At 39.7% G+C, this 18,741-nt stretch overlaps 1 protein-coding gene across 2 annotated transcripts; it reads left to right on the top strand.

Annotated features, from left to right (window-relative positions):
- Positions 1–554: 554 nt before the first annotated feature.
- Positions 555–18,032, top strand: LOC123867632 (tubulin-specific chaperone D). 2 transcript variants are annotated; one of them, XM_045909737.1, is made up of 18 exons: positions 555–1,092; positions 1,423–1,582; positions 1,762–1,885; positions 2,071–2,321; positions 2,825–2,982; positions 3,239–3,442; positions 4,112–4,357; positions 4,589–4,858; positions 5,798–5,936; positions 6,550–6,732; positions 12,476–12,712; positions 13,133–13,408; positions 13,867–14,026; positions 14,386–14,626; positions 15,168–15,336; positions 16,008–16,147; positions 16,752–16,907; positions 17,386–18,032. In XM_045909737.1, exons 1-18 carry the CDS (start codon positions 733–735, stop codon positions 17,512–17,514), a joined length of 3,603 nt encoding a protein of 1,200 aa, XP_045765693.1. In that variant the 5' UTR covers positions 555–732; the 3' UTR covers positions 17,515–18,032. The 2 variants fall into 2 exon arrangements, with proteins under 2 accessions (XP_045765693.1, XP_045765692.1); XM_045909736.1 differs by having other exon boundaries at positions 3,239–3,446; positions 4,116–4,357.
- Positions 18,033–18,741: the final 709 nt, after the last annotated feature.

The following is an 18,741-nucleotide window of genomic DNA, read 5'->3' as shown; positions in this document are numbered from 1 at the left end:
GGATGTTTTAGCGCGTGGCCAAAATCAGAACTTCAGAACTAACGCCGCCACATTGTGAAGTGCACTGTCCCCTTGTATATGGTGTTGCTAAGTAAAAAATCAAAATTTCACTGTTATTTTAATATTACAGCCATTATATTCTATACATGTACATAAGTTCGCGGTATATTCATAATAAATACAGCATATGAGACTGCATCTTATAGCTATATTCAGCACTAGGTAACTAAGTATAGTATTTGAGTAGGTAAACATGACAGGTTGCAAGTCCATGACCTATCACTAGTTTTTTATTATTTTTGCTCTATGTGAGAACAGGGACAGCTTTCGCAATTTCAGATCAGTTAAAATTAGATAAAACTAAATATCAATGAACGATTTTAACATTGACATTTTCAACATATTGCCTAAAATTGAGGAGATTCTAATTGCTGGCAGCCTTTGTTCTATGTATTGAGGTAGTTAGCAGCTTAGCACATCCAATTGGATTCCAATTATTATCATTGTCAATGTGAAATGTCAAATTGGCAATTCATATCAATTCATATTTCATGTTCATGTCAAGTCAATACTCAATGCCTAATTCTAAATAATTATTTATTTATTTGTGTTTACGACTGCACAAAAATTACAGATCACATTTTAAAAACGATTTTTTTGATTTCAAATTTGATACTTAGAATCTTTAGATCGTGTTAAACATTAGAAGAATTCGTAAAGCGCTTGGTAAAAATGGTGGCCCTTGAAGCTGATTCGAACCGGGACGACGACTGCGACAATATTGGCCTGGGATGTGCTCTGGAGCACTTCTCCGAGGTCGAGGAGGTGTTGAACATGATAGACAACGTGAAAAATGTTTATAACACACCCACTTTCGAAGTGGAGTATGAGAAACTCTACACAATCTTGAAACAATACTATGAACAGCCGCATCTTTTGGATCCGCATTTAGACAAGATGCTGGCAAAGTTTATGATTATTATCAATGATAAAAGCACTCCATTTGAGTTGAAACACGCAGCCTTCAACTACATGTATCAAATCATAAGAGTAAGAGGCTACAAAGTTGTGGTTCGCCATCTTCCACATGAGGTATTGCTTTATACCCTCTTTTGCGTAGTTTGTTACTGAAAACAGTTTGCTATATGATTATTTTACTTAAACTCTCAAATTAGAACCCGCAACGCATCGGCGGTTCCGTTGGTGGAGCAAATGTTCATAGGCGGCGGTAGTCACTTTATGTCAGGTGTCCTGCCTGCTCCTTTGCTTGCTATTTTTAATTAAAAAAATTGAAAAAAATTGGAGAGAACCAGACCTATTGCTCTAGATGCATCCTAATTCTCACCATTAAGACCTGTTAATTGGAACTATTTTACTTAGGATAATATTATTTCAGTTATATAAGTTGTTAATTCTTAATAGGTTACAGATCTTCTGACAGTTCTCACATATCTGGAGGCCCAGGATCCAAATGACAAGGAGACATGGAGGAGCAGATTTGTACTACTACTGTGGTTGTCTATAGTTGTTATCATTCCATTCCACATGAGCAGACTTGATGGTTTCGCTCCAGATCAACCAGGTATTCTCATTATTACACATAATCTTTTATATTAAATAGAGCACCACATTAAAAAACAGCCACAGAATCAAGAATAGGTTGTTATTATATTATTAACAAAAGAGTCATTGGTTTCTGAACTCATTACTGTAACTAAGACAAAAACGAATTGTTGTTTAAATTCTTAATTTAATTTCTAGGTGCTGGGACTTCAAAAAAATTAACTGTGATGGAGCGAATATTTAATATTTGCAAGACATATGCATTAAGCAAGGACAGTTGTGCGGAAGCTAGTGCATATTTAGCTTCCAAATTCTTGATCAGGTAACTACCCTAGTTCATAAAGCTTTGCATTCATTTGGGCAGCCTCGAACCATCATCCTCACATTGTCTCTTGTGGGCTCTTGCACGAATCCAGATAAAATAAATATGAATCACCTCTGTGCAAGTTATTAGCACTCAAACAGCACTGGATACTGCAGTTAATTTTATTTTTCTCTTATTTTCAGGTCTGATGTAAAAGAGTTATATATGAGTTCATTCTTCGATTGGGCATGTGACCTCAATTCTAATCTACAAGAGGAGGACAATATCCACTATGGTGTGCTAGCCGCCGTGGCAGCAGTGCTCAAGCACGGCAAGAGGGACGATCTCCTGCCCTTCACCTCCAAATTGCTGGAGTGGGTCACAGCACAAAACTATCAGCTCCATAAAGCTATGTTGGTCAGAAAATATGGGGTCAAGATTGTGCAGAGAATAGGTAAATAGCAAGTAATAAAATATATCTCTTCACTGTGCCAGTTTCTGTACTTAGGTGGTTACATAATATGTTGTGTGTGAAGTATGTGTGGATCTGTCAATCTAACCACCTAATCTCATTTTCGAAACTGAATGCTTTGCCACCATTTATTTAGTAAATCGGAGGACAATATGTTGCCAATCACGTCTAAACACTGTCATTTGTTTTGAAGGTTTCATATGAGTTTTCAAACTGAATCAAGCTCTTAGTACGTTTTTAATTATTCAAATGTAACACTGGAGTAATATGAATCTGTCAAAGATTATATGGACAAATTACAGCATTTCTCTGTCCACACTGCAGTGTAAATATTAAATTGAAAAGTTACACTAGACCTTGGGTTTCTTGTGGACAGTTGATGATATCTGTATGTTCTGTGACTAATAAAATATGTACAAAAAACTTTGCCATGTGTGTTGATTTTCCCCTCATACGCGAAAAAAAAATGTGTGTATTCAATCCAGGTCTAACATTCCTGCGGCCCCGCGTGGCGTCGTGGCGGTACACGCGCGGCTCGCGGTCGCTGGCCGTGACGCTGGGCGGTGGCGCGGCCGCGGCGGCGGGCGACACCGAGCCTATGACGTCACCGCCCGACGATGATGACCAGGACATTCCGCAGGAGGTATGTGGATCTACAAGTTGCCCTGCCCAGACAATGTTCACAATCCAGGGCTAACATTCCTGCCTCCCGCGTGGCGTCGCTCATGGCCGTACATGTCCGTTCCGCAGTTTGAAAATTTACAGACAGACAGATACACTTCTATATTTATATTATTAGCACAGCATAACAAGTCTTAAAGTGAGAGTGTGTGCTTGTTTTACTTATGTCCCGCCTCTTAGGCTGTGTGTTATTTAGTATGAATATGGATTATTTTTAGGTGGAAGATGTGGTGGAGCTCCTCCTTTGCTCGCTCCGCGATGACGACACGGTGGTGCGCTGGTCGGCGGCCAAGGGCGTGGGTCGCATCGGCGCCCGACTGCCGGCGCTCGCCGCGGCCGATGTGTGCGAGAGTGTGCTGGTGTTGTTTGCGGAGAACGAGCGTGATACGGCCTGGCATGGCGGCTGTATGGCACTAGCTGAGCTTGGTATGTAGACAACGGCCAGGATTTCTTAAAGAGAATATCTTTTCATGGAAAACAACTCTCACATTTAAGTTTTAACTCTTTTAATTTGGAAAAATATCTGTATGATTTATCATGTTGTAAACTGTAAGAAAAGTGTGCCAGTGATATTGACTAAAATATCCTAGACAAAATCTACAGAACTAGAGGATGCCCGCGACTTCGTCCGCGAGGATTTAGATTTTTATAGATCCTCTGGGAACTGTTTGATTTTCCAGGATAAAAAATTGCCTATTTCGATTACAGGGACGTAAGCTACTTCGGTACCATATTTCATACAAATCGGTTAAGTGGATGGGTCTTTAGGAATTCCGCGGGAACTCTTTGATTTTCCGGGATAAAAAGTAGCCCATGTCCGTCCCTGGGATATAAGCTAACCCTGTACCAAATTTCGTCAGAATCGGTTACACTGTTGGGCTGTGAATGGGCTGTGTGAAGCAGACAGACAGACAGATACACTTTCGGATTTATAATATTAGGGTTTATAATATTAGTATGGATTCAAGTGAGTCGCTGGGAACCGCTGGATAAAGCGGCACAGATAGTGGTCAGTTGCGATGCTTGCAAGAGACCCGGGTATGTTCGAGGCATGATCTTAGTGAAGCGTAATATCTTGCACAAAATCATTTTTAGGACGTCGTGGGTTGATCTCGCCGCAACAGCTGCGCGCGGCGGTGCGCTGCGCCGCGGCTGCGCTGGCGCGCGACGAGGCGCGCGCGGCGGGTGGCGGCGGCGGCGGCGGAGGGCTGGCGGCGCGCGACGCCGCGTGCCACGCCGCTTGGGCCATCGCGCGCGCCTACGATGCCGCCGCGCTTGCGCCGCATGCCGAGCTACTGGCCAACGCGCTCATTGCCACCGCTTGCTTCGACCGCGAGGTGAGTTGGAGGTCTCCGCGATGATTAATATATTTATGATCATCTTTAGACCCCCACAGTGAGCATGGTTTATGATACTAAAACTGTGTTCTGAATGCCCAGTTTGAGTTCCATAAACCATGCTCATTGCAAGTTGATTTTTTTTTTAATCATGGGGCCGAAGCTTCAATGGACAGTAATCATAAAATAAAATGCTGAGTGAAAAATTACCGCAAAAATGTTCTCCTGTAGATAAACTGCCGGCGCGCGGCCTCCGCAGCGTACCAAGAGAACGTCGGCCGCCACGGCCTGTTCCCGCACGGCATCGACGTGCTCACGGCCGCGGACTTCCAATCCGTCGGCCCGCGCAACCACGCCTACCTGTCGGTCGCGCCCTACGTGGCTTCCTTCCCGGAGTATACCCAACCGTTGCTCGACCATCTCGTGGACCTCAAGCTCGAACACTGGGATTGCGCCATACGAGAGCTGGCCGCTAAAGCGCTTACCAAACTTACTGATAAGGTAAGTACTAAGTGCATACAACTTGCTGCGATTCACCTGCGCAATTATGATATATTTGCAATGCCTATGAAACCCTTGAAAAGTGACCCCAAAGAGGACAAGAAAATCCAAAATGATCGAACTCAGGGATGATAACTTCGAAATCTAGGTTATCTTAGCAGATCTAGATTAATCTAGAAAGTAAAACATCAAAAAAAGCGCACACAATGTGACAAGAGTTGCAAATTTACAAGTGTTTCAACTAGAGTTCCAAGTGTATATTTGCATCATATTTTCATAATATAACCTGGCTAAAAAAACTTTTTTGCAAATTGAAAAATAGAAAAACAAATTGACAGATTATTTTAATTGTAGCGTTGTCAAGTTCTTGTCAATCAATTTTTGCTTGTTCGTAGAGTAGGTTAACTTTTAAGTTAATTTTAAGTTTTTGATATATTTGTATATTTCCCATTAATATTTTGGCAGAAAAATTGATTTAGTATTTCTATTGTGACATCAAATATTGATACAATGATTGAAGTAAGTAATTGTCTTAGGTTTAATAGCACAAAATGTACTTCAATAGTTGATTAATTGACGTACATGGTGATGTGATAATTTTGTTAAAATATTTGGCATTTCGCATTTACAAATTGGCGTATTAGTGGTTCCTCTGGTGCTGCAAATGTTCATGGGCGGCGATAATCACTTAACATCAGGTGACCCGCCTACTCGTTTGCTCGCTATTTTTATTTTATTTTTAAAAATCATGTAACTTCAATAATGTTATACCATGGACCTAGTAGTAGTGTTGTCTAGTACATAATAAGTATCTATCACATCCATACTAACAATATAAATGCGAAAGTGTTTCTGTCTGTCTGTTTGTTTCAACAATTTTAACGTTTGGCGCAGAGATAGCTTCCATCATCTAGTACCTAGTACACATATATTTTGTAGATGCCGGAGTACGTGGCAACAGAAGTCCTACCCAAGCTAGTGAAGAAGACTGAATCAATAGATCTCAATATTCGCCATGGAGCTATCCTCGGTATAGGAGAGGCGATATACGCGCTCTCTCAAGCTGAATTGCCTGATGGTGAGTAACTGTAACAGCTGTGATAGCCTAGTGGTTAAGACGGCCGCATCCTAATCTGAGGTCGGGGGTTCGCTCCTGGGCTCCTAACTCCTAACTTTTCGGAGTTGTGTATTTTAAACAATTAAATATCTCTTGCTTTAACGGTGAAGGAAAACATCGTCAGGAAACTTGCATGCCTGAGAGTTTTCAATAATATTCTCAAAGGTGTGTGAAGTCTGCCAATCTGCTCTTGGCCAGCGAAGTAGACTAAGGCCAAAACACTTCTCATTCTGAGAGGAAACCCGTGCTATGTAGTGAGCCGGCCATGGGATGGTCATGATGAGTAAATGTCAACAAAGCTTTGAACTACCGGCTGACAAAACGATGACTATTATGAACGTTTCGAATTTCCGTAGATATTTTCCGACAAAGTGTGAAAACCTACGATTTCATACCAATCTAATAGGATAGGTACAGTATCGTCAAGGTCTGCACCCGTAGATAGTTGCTAGGCTCGATGAATGGCTCAGATATTTGAGCGCCTCCCAAAAAATACGATTCCTGTGCAGCGAACTTATAAAAGTGGTAGTGCTGTACCTTGTATAAAAAAGTATAGAGGGGTTTTATGGTTTAGGTCGTAAAGGTGACACGTTGATAAACGAGGATCTATGGAGCCGCGTGCGGAACTTGGTGGGCGGGTTGCGCTCTCGGCAGCTGCTGCGCGGCCTGGGCGGCGAGCTGATGCGGCAAGCCGCGTGCCATTGCCTCGCCAAGCTTGCGCTTGCCAAAACGCCGGTCGATAAGGTAGACACTGTTGGTAAGTGGTAATAGATATATATGTTTTGTTGATAAACGAGGACTTGTGGTGCCGCGTGCGGAACTTTGTAGGCGGGTTGCGCTCTCGAAAGCTGCTGCGCGGTCTTTGCGGCGAGCTGATGCGTCAGACCGCGTGCCACTGTCTCGCCAAGCTTGCGCTCGCCAAAACTCCGCTCCATATGGCAGACATTGTTGGTGAGCGTGTAACAAAGAAAATTTTTCACCACCCAATAGGTGAAAAATTTAAAATAAAATTTATTTAAAAAAAACAAAACAATAGAATTAATTCCTTACTTTTACTTCCAGCTGACAAAATATATATATATAAAATGGATATAGGGAAAACCTTCGGGCGCCAGCCAGCTGGATAGAAATCTCCACAGATAGACTTGCCAAGGCCTGGACTTTTAATCGCAAGTCAGAGATTCGGTCCACCTAGCCGTGCTCTCTATTCCGGGACGCCAAATGTCCTCAAGAAATAAATATTGGTGAATAAAAATCAAAGAATTTAAAATTTATTATTAAAAATTAATTTATTAAATTTCTAAAGTTTTATACAAATTTTATTTATTAAAGAGGAAAAAAAAAATATGACAATTTATAATAGGTATCGCCCCTTTGTTCTTGTCTTAATTTTATATGTCATATATATAGATACAATGATCAAAAATAAACAAGCTTATAGTACCTGGGCCACATGGCCACACACTAGGTTATAAAAAAATAAAGTCCAAATTATCACAAAATTTGTTAAAATAGAGAATAAGCTAGGCACATGTCGAATATCTAACTAATTCCACAGGCCGAAAACTGCATTCCATCACACCAATTCCGGGATGGAATCCGATATAAAACGTAACATGTACGATCCAAAATGAAATTTACGGGAAAATCCTCATGATAAATGCTCAAATGAGGCGTTAAATGATAACAATCTAGGATCAACGATCTAGGATCAACGGAGATCTAGGATCAACGATCTAGGATCAACGACTGTAACAAGGAAATGTTAGGTTAAAATTTTCATTCATTTTCTTGTTGGAAAATTCAATGTTCTAATGGCGAGATTGGGTAGAAAAATGAACACTTACCGCTAAAAGCGCCGTGTCCTACCACTCTATAGCCCTCTGGCCCATAAATATGTATTATACTTATTTAGTTTAACTTTCACATTTTTAAAAATTAATAATTGACGAGCAAATGTTTGCGTGTCTATGTAGGAAGAAAAGTCAAACTTCAAAATGGCCACCGAAAGATGCCAACTTCATTCGGTAAACGAGCTGTCAAAAATGTTACTAGTTTTTTTTTTCCAATATGAAAGAAGGTTTGACAGATCGTTGAATTACATTCCCAAACGTCACGCCTTAGAAACGTCATGGTGAAGTTTGGGACACTGACATATGACATATAAAAAGTCTACAAACAGATTTCAGGTTATGTTAATAAAAATACGCGATCTAAATAAAGGATGTAACGGGACCGCTAAGGTACACGTTACAATTTCCCCTTTCTAGAGAAAAGAAAAAAAAACCTTTTTTTTTTCTTTACCCTAAACAATTCTATAAGACAAAACAAAGGGAACTACCAAACAAAAGGAAAGTTAAATATCTAAATTTATGTAAGCCAAAACAACCAAATAATCATTAATAAATACAGATTGAGAAGCAATCCATTAAAACAAAATTCCTAAACTAGATTTGCATAGTAGGTATTGGTATACTACTGTCCAAGACACTAGCATCAACGCTGTGAAATGGCAAACCAAACTAGCGAAGAAGGGAAGAAAACTTTCTAAAGAGTGTGTGATTAGGATTGGTATACTACTGACCAAGACACTAAGCATCAACGCCGTGAAATGGCAAACCAACCTAACACAACATAAGCCAAAATAAAAAGAGTCTAGAGTTAGTATGCAACTGATCAATCCACTGAGGCACCCTCGCCGCGTATTGACGAACTAACCTAGCTAAGGGGTTTTCGGAATGGTATGCAACCGAACAAAGCACTCAGGCACCCTCGCCGCGCATTGTCGAACCATCCAAAATAAAGATGCACTACAAAAGAGCAACACCTAAAACATCGTCCTGCCTAAAGCAAGGACCTAGCGAACATGTCCACATGTGTGAGACAAGGCCAAGGATGAGTACTAAAGACCCACATAGAAAAAAATATATACATCTACTTGCCCGATAAAACAGACACAAGCAGGAGGATAACATGGAGCATGTGCCAACCATGATCCCACAAAAGATCTGTACATATTTACAAAACTACCTGACTGACTATAGCAGAACAAGCAGGAGGATAGTACGGGGCATGTGCTAAACCGTAATCCCTGAAAAGAAAACTATACATATTTACAACAAAATTAGGTAATACGGTGCAAACAAAGGCAAAACCGCAACCAAAAATGAGTTCTTCAAGAGCCTGGTAAAACGAAGCAACTGCATAACCGCTACCAAAAGATCTCTTATAAACAGAACTATAAAATCAAAAATATACAATATATACAAAAAGGAGAGGTAATGCGGAGCAACTGCATAGCCGCAACCTACAAATCGGTAGGACTGACAAAGGAGCCAAAAAAAATCCTACACAAAATAATAATGAGTCCTTATTGTGTTAGCTTCTGCTAGATTCTTTTCCTGTTAAAATTAATTTTAAGTTTTAATTTTGTCAAATTTTAAGAATGTCTTTTATATGGTATCTACCTGTACTATTTTTTTCCAAATCTTTTAATAAATATACATTATCTGAAATTTTCTTTATTATTTTACATTTAACAAATTTAGGGGCTAATTTTGCGGAAAAGAAAGAAGCAGCATTGGATTGCACAAAGTTGCGCCTCCAAACTGTGTCTCCAACACAATAAGAAATGCTTTTTCTTCCTTCATTGTAGTATTTGGCATTTCGTCTATATGACTTGGCCAGATTACTAACAGTTTTATCAAAAATATTACTCAAAGTAAGAAGTGCGTCCGAATAATCTGAACGACTACCAATAGTTAACTCTGAAGGGTCAGAGATAGAATAAAATTTATGTAAGGATCCATCAAGGAAAACTTCCCTACCAAACATAAGAAAATTAGGTGTGTATCCTGTAACCAAATTAATAGTGCCATTAATAGCTGCCTGAACATGGGGTAAATACCTATACCACGTTCTATGATCGTTCTCAACATAGCATGCTAGACAAGTCTCAATAGTCTTATTAAAACGTTCAACTGGGTTATTCTGAGGAGTATGTTATGAAATATTTTTGGAATATTATATTCTTTAGCAAAATTCAAATTTATTTAAGTTATTTGCAAGTCTAGAATCTTTTAATCTTTGATATTTATTTATCTAAAATGCTGAATGAATTTAAAATCTTTTGAAAGTAAAATAATAATATCATCTAGGTAACAGGACTTCGTTATCAAAATCTGGTCCAAACAAACGATCAGAAAGTCTGTGTAATTCGACGGTGCATTTGTCATACCAAATAACATCCTAACGAATACAAATAGACCACGACCTGGGACTACAAACGCTGTCTATTCTCTAGAAGATTCTTCTAACAAAATTTGGAAAAAGCCTAAAAAAAATAGATAAAATTAAGTAAAATAGATTTTCCATCGTCGTGCACCTATCATTTTCAAGAGAAAACTGGCCACAGCGACACCTATCAAGTTTTTGGCTCCGTTTCTTACAAAGAAATGGCCTTTTTAGGTAAGGTAGCATTTTCACTAGTAACACATAAATAATAGTAATATAAAAACCTCAAAATAAACTACGCTTATTAACTAGGCGAGCACACTTAAATTGCTATGCTAAGACAAACATCTTAGTATCTAGGCATACAATAAAAAAAAAAATAAGTTACAAGAATACAATACACCTTAAAATATTACAAAAAATACAAATTAAGACAAGAACGAGAACAATTAAAATATTTATTCACTAATACTATGAGAATCAACACAACTAGGTTCCCAAATAAAAATCAGTCCCTGTTCGGGCGCCAATTGTAACAAAGAAAATTTTTCACCACCCAATAGGTGAAAAATTTAAAATAAAATTTATTTAAAAAAAACAAAACAATAGAATTAATTCCTTACTTTTACTTCCAGCTGACAAAATATATATATATAAAATGGATATAGGGAAAACCTTCGGGCGCCAGCCAGCTGGATAGAAATCTCCACAGATAGACTTGCCGAGGCCTGGACTTTTAATCGCAAGTCAGAGATTCGGTCCACCTAGCCGTGCTCTCTATTCCGGGACGCCAAATGTCCTCAAGAAATAAATATTGGTGAATAAAAATCAAAGAATTTAAAATTTATTATTAAAAATTAATTTATTAAATTTCTAAAGTTTTATACAAATTTTATTTATTAAAGAGGAAAAAAAAAATATGACAATTTATAATAGGTATCGCCCCTTTGTTCTTGTCTTAATTTTATATGTCATATATATAGATACAATGATCAAAAATAAACAAGCTTATAGTACCTGGGCCACATGGCCACACACTAGGTTATAAAAAAATAAAGTCCAAATTATCACAAAATTTGTTAAAATAGAGAATAAGCTAGGCACATGTCGAATATCTAACTAATTCCACAGGCCGAAAACTGCATTCCATCACACCAATTCCGGGATGGAATCCGATATAAAACGTAACATGTACGATCCAAAATGAAATTTACGGGAAAATCCTCATGATAAATGCTCAAATGAGGCGTTAAATGATAACAATCTAGGATCAACGATCTAGGATCAACGGAGATCTAGGATCAACGATCTAGGATCAACGACTGTAACAAGGAAATGTTAGGTTAAAATTTTCATTCATTTTCTTGTTGGAAAATTCAATGTTCTAATGGCGAGATTGGGTAGAAAAATGAACACTTACCGCTAAAAGCGCCGTGTCCTACCACTCTATAGCCCTCTGGCCCATAAATATGTATTATACTTATTTAGTTTAACTTTCACATTTTTAAAAATTAATAATTGACGAGCAAATGTTTGCGTGTCTATGTAGGAAGAAAAGTCAAACTTCAAAATGGCCACCGAAAGATGCCAACTTCATTCGGTAAACGAGCTGTCAAAAATGTTACTAGTTTTTTTTTTCCAATATGAAAGAAGGTTTGACAGATCGTTGAATTACATTCCCAAACGTCACGCCTTAGAAACGTCATGGTGAAGTTTGGGACACTGACATATGACATATAAAAAGTCTACAAACAGATTTCAGGTTATGTTAATAAAAATACGCGATCTAAATAAAGGATGTAACGGGACCGCTAAGGTACACGTTACAAGCGGTAAGGGGGATCCACACTGCCAATGTATCCTAACAGGTGGCGCATAAGCGAACCGGCTATGGAGGTAGTATCACCTGTGGAACCGCCTGTCAAACGCCATATGTAAAAATTATTGCCATGTAAACATATGAAACGTGATTCTTAATCAATTAAGAAACTATGAAAATGAAAGCTTGCGTTGGCTGAACCTCCTGTGGCGCCCCCTGGATTAGCTTTGCCTGTGGATCCCATATATACACATATGTCTTCTCTGTAATTAATAAAAAAACCATTCATCAACATGAAGCCATTAGAAAAAATGCGCTAGGAAAAATGACAAGAGCGTTTTCTACTTTAGATATCAAGACACCAAGATTTAATGTTTAGCATTCATGCCTGTAAATAAGCTTATTAATTCCCCACTTTAAAATAAATTCTTTTCTTCATCCATTACAGATGAGTGGCTAAATCTTATAGAGGATTGTCTTTCGCACGAGGTGCAAGCAATACGCGAGAAGGCCATCGAAGCTCTACCTCATGTGTTCGAGCAGTATCTGAAGCAAGACGATATGCCCTACGGAGACACCACGGCGAAGCAGAAACGGATGCAGCTCGTGGAGAAATACTGCAAGCAGTTGAGCAATACCAGTGTTAACGGACTATTTCTGAGAATGGGATACGCTCGGGCTCTTGGTAAATAGAAAAAACCAGCAAAGTGCGAGTCAGACTCGCGCACCGAGGGTTCCGTACTCGGGTGTTTTTTTCGACATTTTGCATGATAAATCAAAAACTATCATACATATAAATAAATAAAAATCTGTTTTAGAATGTATACGTAAAGCCCTTTCATATGATACCCCCCTTGGTATAGTTATCTTATTTATCTTACTATAAATCTGAAAATGTGTTTGTTTGTTAGTTTTCATGCATTCACCCCGCCACAGAGTAACGAATCAACGTGATTTTTTGCATGGATATAGCTTAAGACCTGAAGAGTAACATATAGGCTACTTGGAAAACTAAAGAGACTTTTTAAAACTTAAATCCACGCGGACAGTCGCGGGTATGTTTTAGTTCCTAATATATGTATTTGTCGTAACATCTTTTCTTCAGGTTCTTTACCAAAATTCGTGCTAGCGGAACAAATGCAGCTTGTCATACAATCACTGATAGATTGCACAAAAGTGACTGAAGGAACTCAAAGGTGGGCCGAAGCGAGGCGCGACGCGGTGGTTGGCCTGACCGAAGTTTGCCAGACTTTGGGCCTCGGCGACGGCTTGGAGAGCTATGTCGGAGTGATGAGGAAAGCCCTGTTGGAATGCTTGTCTGAGTACACTGTGGACATGCGCGGGGATATAGGCGCTTGGGTCCGAGAAGCTAGCATGACAGGTTGGTTCATACACAGAACCCTATAATATAGGGTTTAAATAAATAAATAAAGCCTTTATTGCTGAATTTACAAAGCAATGCATAATTAATTCAAAACTCGTATTTTGGTCCATTTGCGATCAGCGCGTCTTGTTGCCTTGGAGTTTTTACTGTCCCGAAATCTCCCAAAGTGCCTAGAGAAGTTTTCACTCAAAAACCCCGGTCAAGTGGGAGTCAGACTCGCATACGAAAGGTTTCGTACCATCGTACAAGAAATAACACTTTTTAATTTTTTTGTGACGTAACCACATATGTACGTTTTTCGGATTTTTCCCTTCACTTCTGCTATAAGATCAGCCAAATTTCATAATTCTAGGTCAAACGGCAGTACCCTATAAGGTTTTGATTCCCTTGACCAGTCTTGACAAACACGACAGACAGGCAACGAAAGTGACCCTTTATGGGCTGATTGTACGCAGGCCTATTGTCGCTGTGCCGGCAATGCGCGCTGGGAGCGCCGCAGCTGAACGACGCGGCGGCCGTGGCGGCCGTGGCGAGCGGCGTGGCGCAGCAGGCCGTGGAGAAGATCGACCGCACGCGCGCGCACGCCGGCCGCGTCTTCACCGCGCTCATATACAAGTCAGTGCTACTTCATTCCCACCAATAGACGTCCACTGCTGGACATGGGTCTCTTGTAGCGGCTTCCGCACGCCACGTGTCCAACCAGTCCATGCGCCGCCCAACTTCATGATTAACCGAGATCCAAAGTCCTTCTAAGCAAGATGCCTCCTCCCTCCGTGTCTTACTATATTGATACATTTTTAAAATATATCGATATGATATATATTGATACTTTTTGGCACTTCCGACAACCCTAGATGTTCTTAATCCACTAGCGCAGCACGTCGCGTCGTCTTGCGCCAGTGGGTTATGTTATGCCACTAAATATTCTGTGGCGAAATGAAGATATTTGAATTTGAATCATTAATTTCATACAGTGATCCACCTATCGCCAACATTCCTCACCACGACGCCCTGAAGCGCATCTTCCCCTGCGAAGAGGTAGAATTCCGCAAGAGCGACGAACCGGAGACAGCAAGCGAAAGCTCTGCGGTGGTGCTATGGCTGTTCCCGGGACACACCATGCCGAGATTTGTGCAGCTACTGGCGTTCCCAACCTACAGATACCACGTTATCAAGGGCCTGGTTGTTAGCGGCGGGGAGCTTACTGAGAGCTTGGTAAGCTATCATTACAACAACCAGAAACGGGCATTATTGCTACTTTGAAATCATTTTCATTTGGTGAAATTATTATTATTCTTCATTACAATGATTTATAGGCTATTTTTCACGGAAAGTGATTTTTCAATTTTCGCACTTACAATCGTTCGTTACATTACTTTAACTAATGATCAAAGTCCATAGCCCTGATATTTCACAAGGTTTCACAGAAATAGAATTTTCGTAGGTGTTGAATGTAAGTGCGATTTTTTTTTTGTATAACACCTAGCAAACGATTGTTTGCCAATTAATTTAAGTAGATATGCTTTCACATGCAGCGATGCGAGTGTTCTTGATTTGGATCTCATGTTTGTTTTAGCTGAAGATTTCCTTTTATTTTATCCTTCGAAAAAGTTCATAAACGTTCGGTAATATTTAAAAAAAAACTCTGATTTGGCTCGATGTCTCGTTCGCTTTAAATAAGCTCGCTCACTGAACTTTTATAACTTTTAAACAACTTGTTTAATTCATGTTATTATGTCACATTTGACGTTTGTAGGTAAAACACACAACACAATCTCTATATGCGTATCTGAACACACTGCACGATGACAAGACGATGTTGAAAAGCATTTGCGACACCATCATACAAGTGTTCGCGGACAACTTGCACGTCAAGAGGATCACGGGGCCCATGTTCAACTTCTTGGACAGGCTGCTCAGCTCAGGTAACCTATAATCAACTTCTATACACTCATAAACGAACAGCTCAACCTTTGGTTTTGATTAAACGGATAGACATTTGTTTTATGCGCGGGTGTTTTGGTCCGAAGCCCGGACGGATCAATGATTCGGTTAGATTTGCAAATCAAAATGAAGTAATAAGGTGGTGCACGCAACCGATAAAGCCTAACTGATGTAGTTTAATCTCAATGTATGAGGGCTTTAGGCTACTCAGTTAATGTAGCCATCTTATGATCAACTTTTTAGACATGCTATTCAGTTCAATTAACTTGTGATCAACTTCTTAAACCGATTGCTCAGCTTATGTAACCTATGATCAACTTCTTAAAAAGCTACTCAGTTGAGGCACTGCAGAACCTATGATCTACTTTGATGGGCTACTCAGCTTGGGTAACCTATCATCAACTTCTTACACAGGCTTCTCAGCTCAAGTAATCTATATCACGTTACTCAGCTTATGTAACTTTAGATGATAAACATTTTGAACTTCCTTAGTATTTAAAATATTTTTTTTTAGTATTTGGCATTAATACTTGTTTTAAACTATAGGGGTAATAACTTCCCATGATGAGAAAGTTAAAAAACTTAATTCACGCCACTGAGGTAACGGGAAAAACTAGTAACGAATTTGTAATAACAATTCTTTCATTCGCAGGTTCCATATCGCCGATATTAGAAGACCCAGAATCAACTTTTGCTCTGGATATATTAAAATATTTGCAATTGGAACTAAGGGGAGGCAAAAATATCTATAAACTTCTAGATTCAATTAATGTACTGTGTCAGTTAATTCAGGTATGTATCAATTTTCTCCAAAAAACATTTGTAAACTAGGTTAAATATTGCCATCACAAACCAGAAAATTAAATTGATTATAATTTTAAAGAAAGTTCGTATCTGAAAATGTAATTTTCTTAAAATTAACCGCAAAGTTAAGCAGTACAAATACTCTATTACACATGGGGTTTAACACACAACCCTTGTCTGTTTAGGTTTTAGTAGATGAATATAAATGATCACCATAGCGCGACGTCATCAAATATCTTGTCTCGTGCCCTTTTTCGTCCATATTATGCAATCTGTTGGATGACTTTTGTCTTCTTAGTGCTTGAACTTTGGACGAAAAGTTATCACGAAGCTTCCCGAACGCTGCCCAGCCGAGTTGTATTCGACTGCTAACCTCTTTCTCGAAATTGGACCCACTTGATGGCTACATTGATAAATCTGTACAAATTGGAACATTTTGTGTTTTGAAAAGAGCGACTGCTGACCTTGTTGCCGGCTCTTATCAGTCGAATCTGCTTTCCGAACCAGTAATTGAGTCTTCACTTATTGTAACATACCCATTATCCATTAGGCCAACTGGTAGCCTAAATGAAATAAACATTATTTGAATCAGGTGGGTGGAGTGGTGATGTCGCGGTCTCTGGGGCAGCTGATGATCTACGTGTGCTACGCGGACCGCTACGTGCGGCGCTGTGCGGCCGCGCGGCTTTATGAGGCGCTCACCCTGTACGGGGACCAGTGTGCGATGGAACAGGAGGCGCTCGACCAGGTAATAATGCAGGTATCTACGTGGACCGCTACGAGCGACCGCGCGGTTTTACGAAGCGCTTACCCTCTACGGCGACCAGTCTGCGATGGAACAGGAAACCAGGTAACACTGTTGAACTACGTAGTGCTACGCGAGTTATTAACGTTGGTCACGGATGCTGGGCTGCAGAGCCGATCCAAGCACTCGACGAACCCCGAATGGTGACCTAGTACCGGAAAGTGCAGCATTGGTACAGGGATCTGCCAGCGCTCTCTAAGTGGAAGACATATCCGCTGCCACCATAAGTATCAAGTGGAGTCACTTGATACAGGCAGCGTAAGACCGTGGTGTATGGAAGTCCCTTCAAGAAATCTAGGTCCAGATGTCTATTGGGTAATGATTATGATGATGGTTCGGCGAACGTGTACAGAGCCTCTTGACATTCACTTGCATTTTTTTAATCCTTCTCTTTTGAAGTGAGTTAATTATTCCCTTGCAGGTGATGACGATCCTCGCTGAGACTGACTGGGAGCAGGACGTGAACGAGCTGAGACCCATCAGGAACGACATTTGCGACCGGATGGGCATCAAACGACCCGTCATGAAAGCCAAGGCTCAAGCGTCCTAATTATCTGTGATTTCAAATACATCGTTGGTTTAATTATATTGGATTAACCGTTAGATCGCGCTAGTGTCGCCCGACTCAAAGTCGCCACACTCTATTTTGTAGGAAGAAAATATAACCAATTAATATATAATGCGATCAACAAACGGGAGAGAACAAATCGAGCCGACTAAACTTTCTGCGGCCGAAAAATTGTCACTAGGTTTAATCGAGAAATTATTGCATTATTGCATTGCAGTGAATTAGTACCTATAAGAGAGCTATTTGAAACGAAAATTGTGTTCTATGTAGCTGTTTTTAGTGATGAACGTGAAGTTGTAAAAAAATGGGGGGTATTCCACAAGATTTTTGTTTGGAATGTCATTGGAGAAAACATTTTTTTTTTCTCTTGTCTAAATGGTCTAAATTGGATAAAGACACTATTTAGTTATCAGCGGTAAAAGTGATCGGGCTCTCACCGGTTCTGATTGCTCTAGTCTATAAAATATGTAGACTGTCTCTGTTTGACTTATCCATATTGATATGATGTGTCTCTCTCGGTCGTCGCGGCGATAAGACTAAAAGTGCAGATGCTTAAAGAAACGCTCTAGTGCAAGTTACGCTGGAAGATTATATTATGCTTAGTGTTAGTCCGCACTGCAAAATTTCACCGCACAATTCTTTCGTATAACTATATGATTTATAAAATAAATTGCGTGCGGTTTCATACAGTTTCTAAATGTTACTGAATACTGCGGGAAAAATCGCACCGTGTAATTTCTCAAAGCGGACTTACTCTAGTGTCTTCTAAGCTGGCACATTACGAGACGAGTCGGAAAAGAGGTATTTGTAGAACAGAAAAGTTGAGTCATGATGTCGTCCGTATTTTTGGCGAGTTCTTATTACCAATATTCTTGAATGTAAAGTCAAGTACATTAGCCCAATGCGTTCGGTAAGGTGTTCCCCAACGTTTACACACTGTTTGTGAATTTGTATATTATGTACACAAAACCTTCGCACGAATTTAAATCGCGATGCAGTGCGGTGGAAACTGCAGCAAAACATTTTGTTGTGGCATTCTTGTTGCGTGTGAGTGTGGCTTTATACGTTATAGAATTCTATGGGTGAAAAAATCGCTTATCCTTACACCAAAAAGTACCCAATCATCATTTTATGAGATCATCAAGATGATGTTTGTAAGGAAACCCACAGAAGTCGACAAGCACGCAGCAAATGTATGGCAAATGGCCC

The sequence above is a fragment of the Maniola jurtina genome, chromosome 8 (genome assembly GCF_905333055.1).
Source record: "Maniola jurtina chromosome 8, ilManJurt1.1, whole genome shotgun sequence".
NCBI classification, from domain to species: domain Eukaryota; kingdom Metazoa; phylum Arthropoda; class Insecta; order Lepidoptera; family Nymphalidae; genus Maniola; species Maniola jurtina.
This window is presented reverse-complemented; position numbering and strand designations above follow the sequence as displayed.

Coding starts and splice junctions, on each gene's coding strand:
- LOC123867632 (XM_045909737.1), top strand. CDS start 733: ATGGTGGCCCTTGAAGCTGATTCGAACCGGGACGACGACTGCGACAAT. Junction 4,358..4,588: donor CCGCTTGCTTCGACCGCGAG/GTGAGTTGGAGG, acceptor GTTCTCCTGTAG/ATAAACTGCCGGCGCGCGGC. Junction 13,409..13,866: donor CCGAGAAGCTAGCATGACAG/GTTGGTTCATAC, acceptor GATTGTACGCAG/GCCTATTGTCGCTGTGCCGG.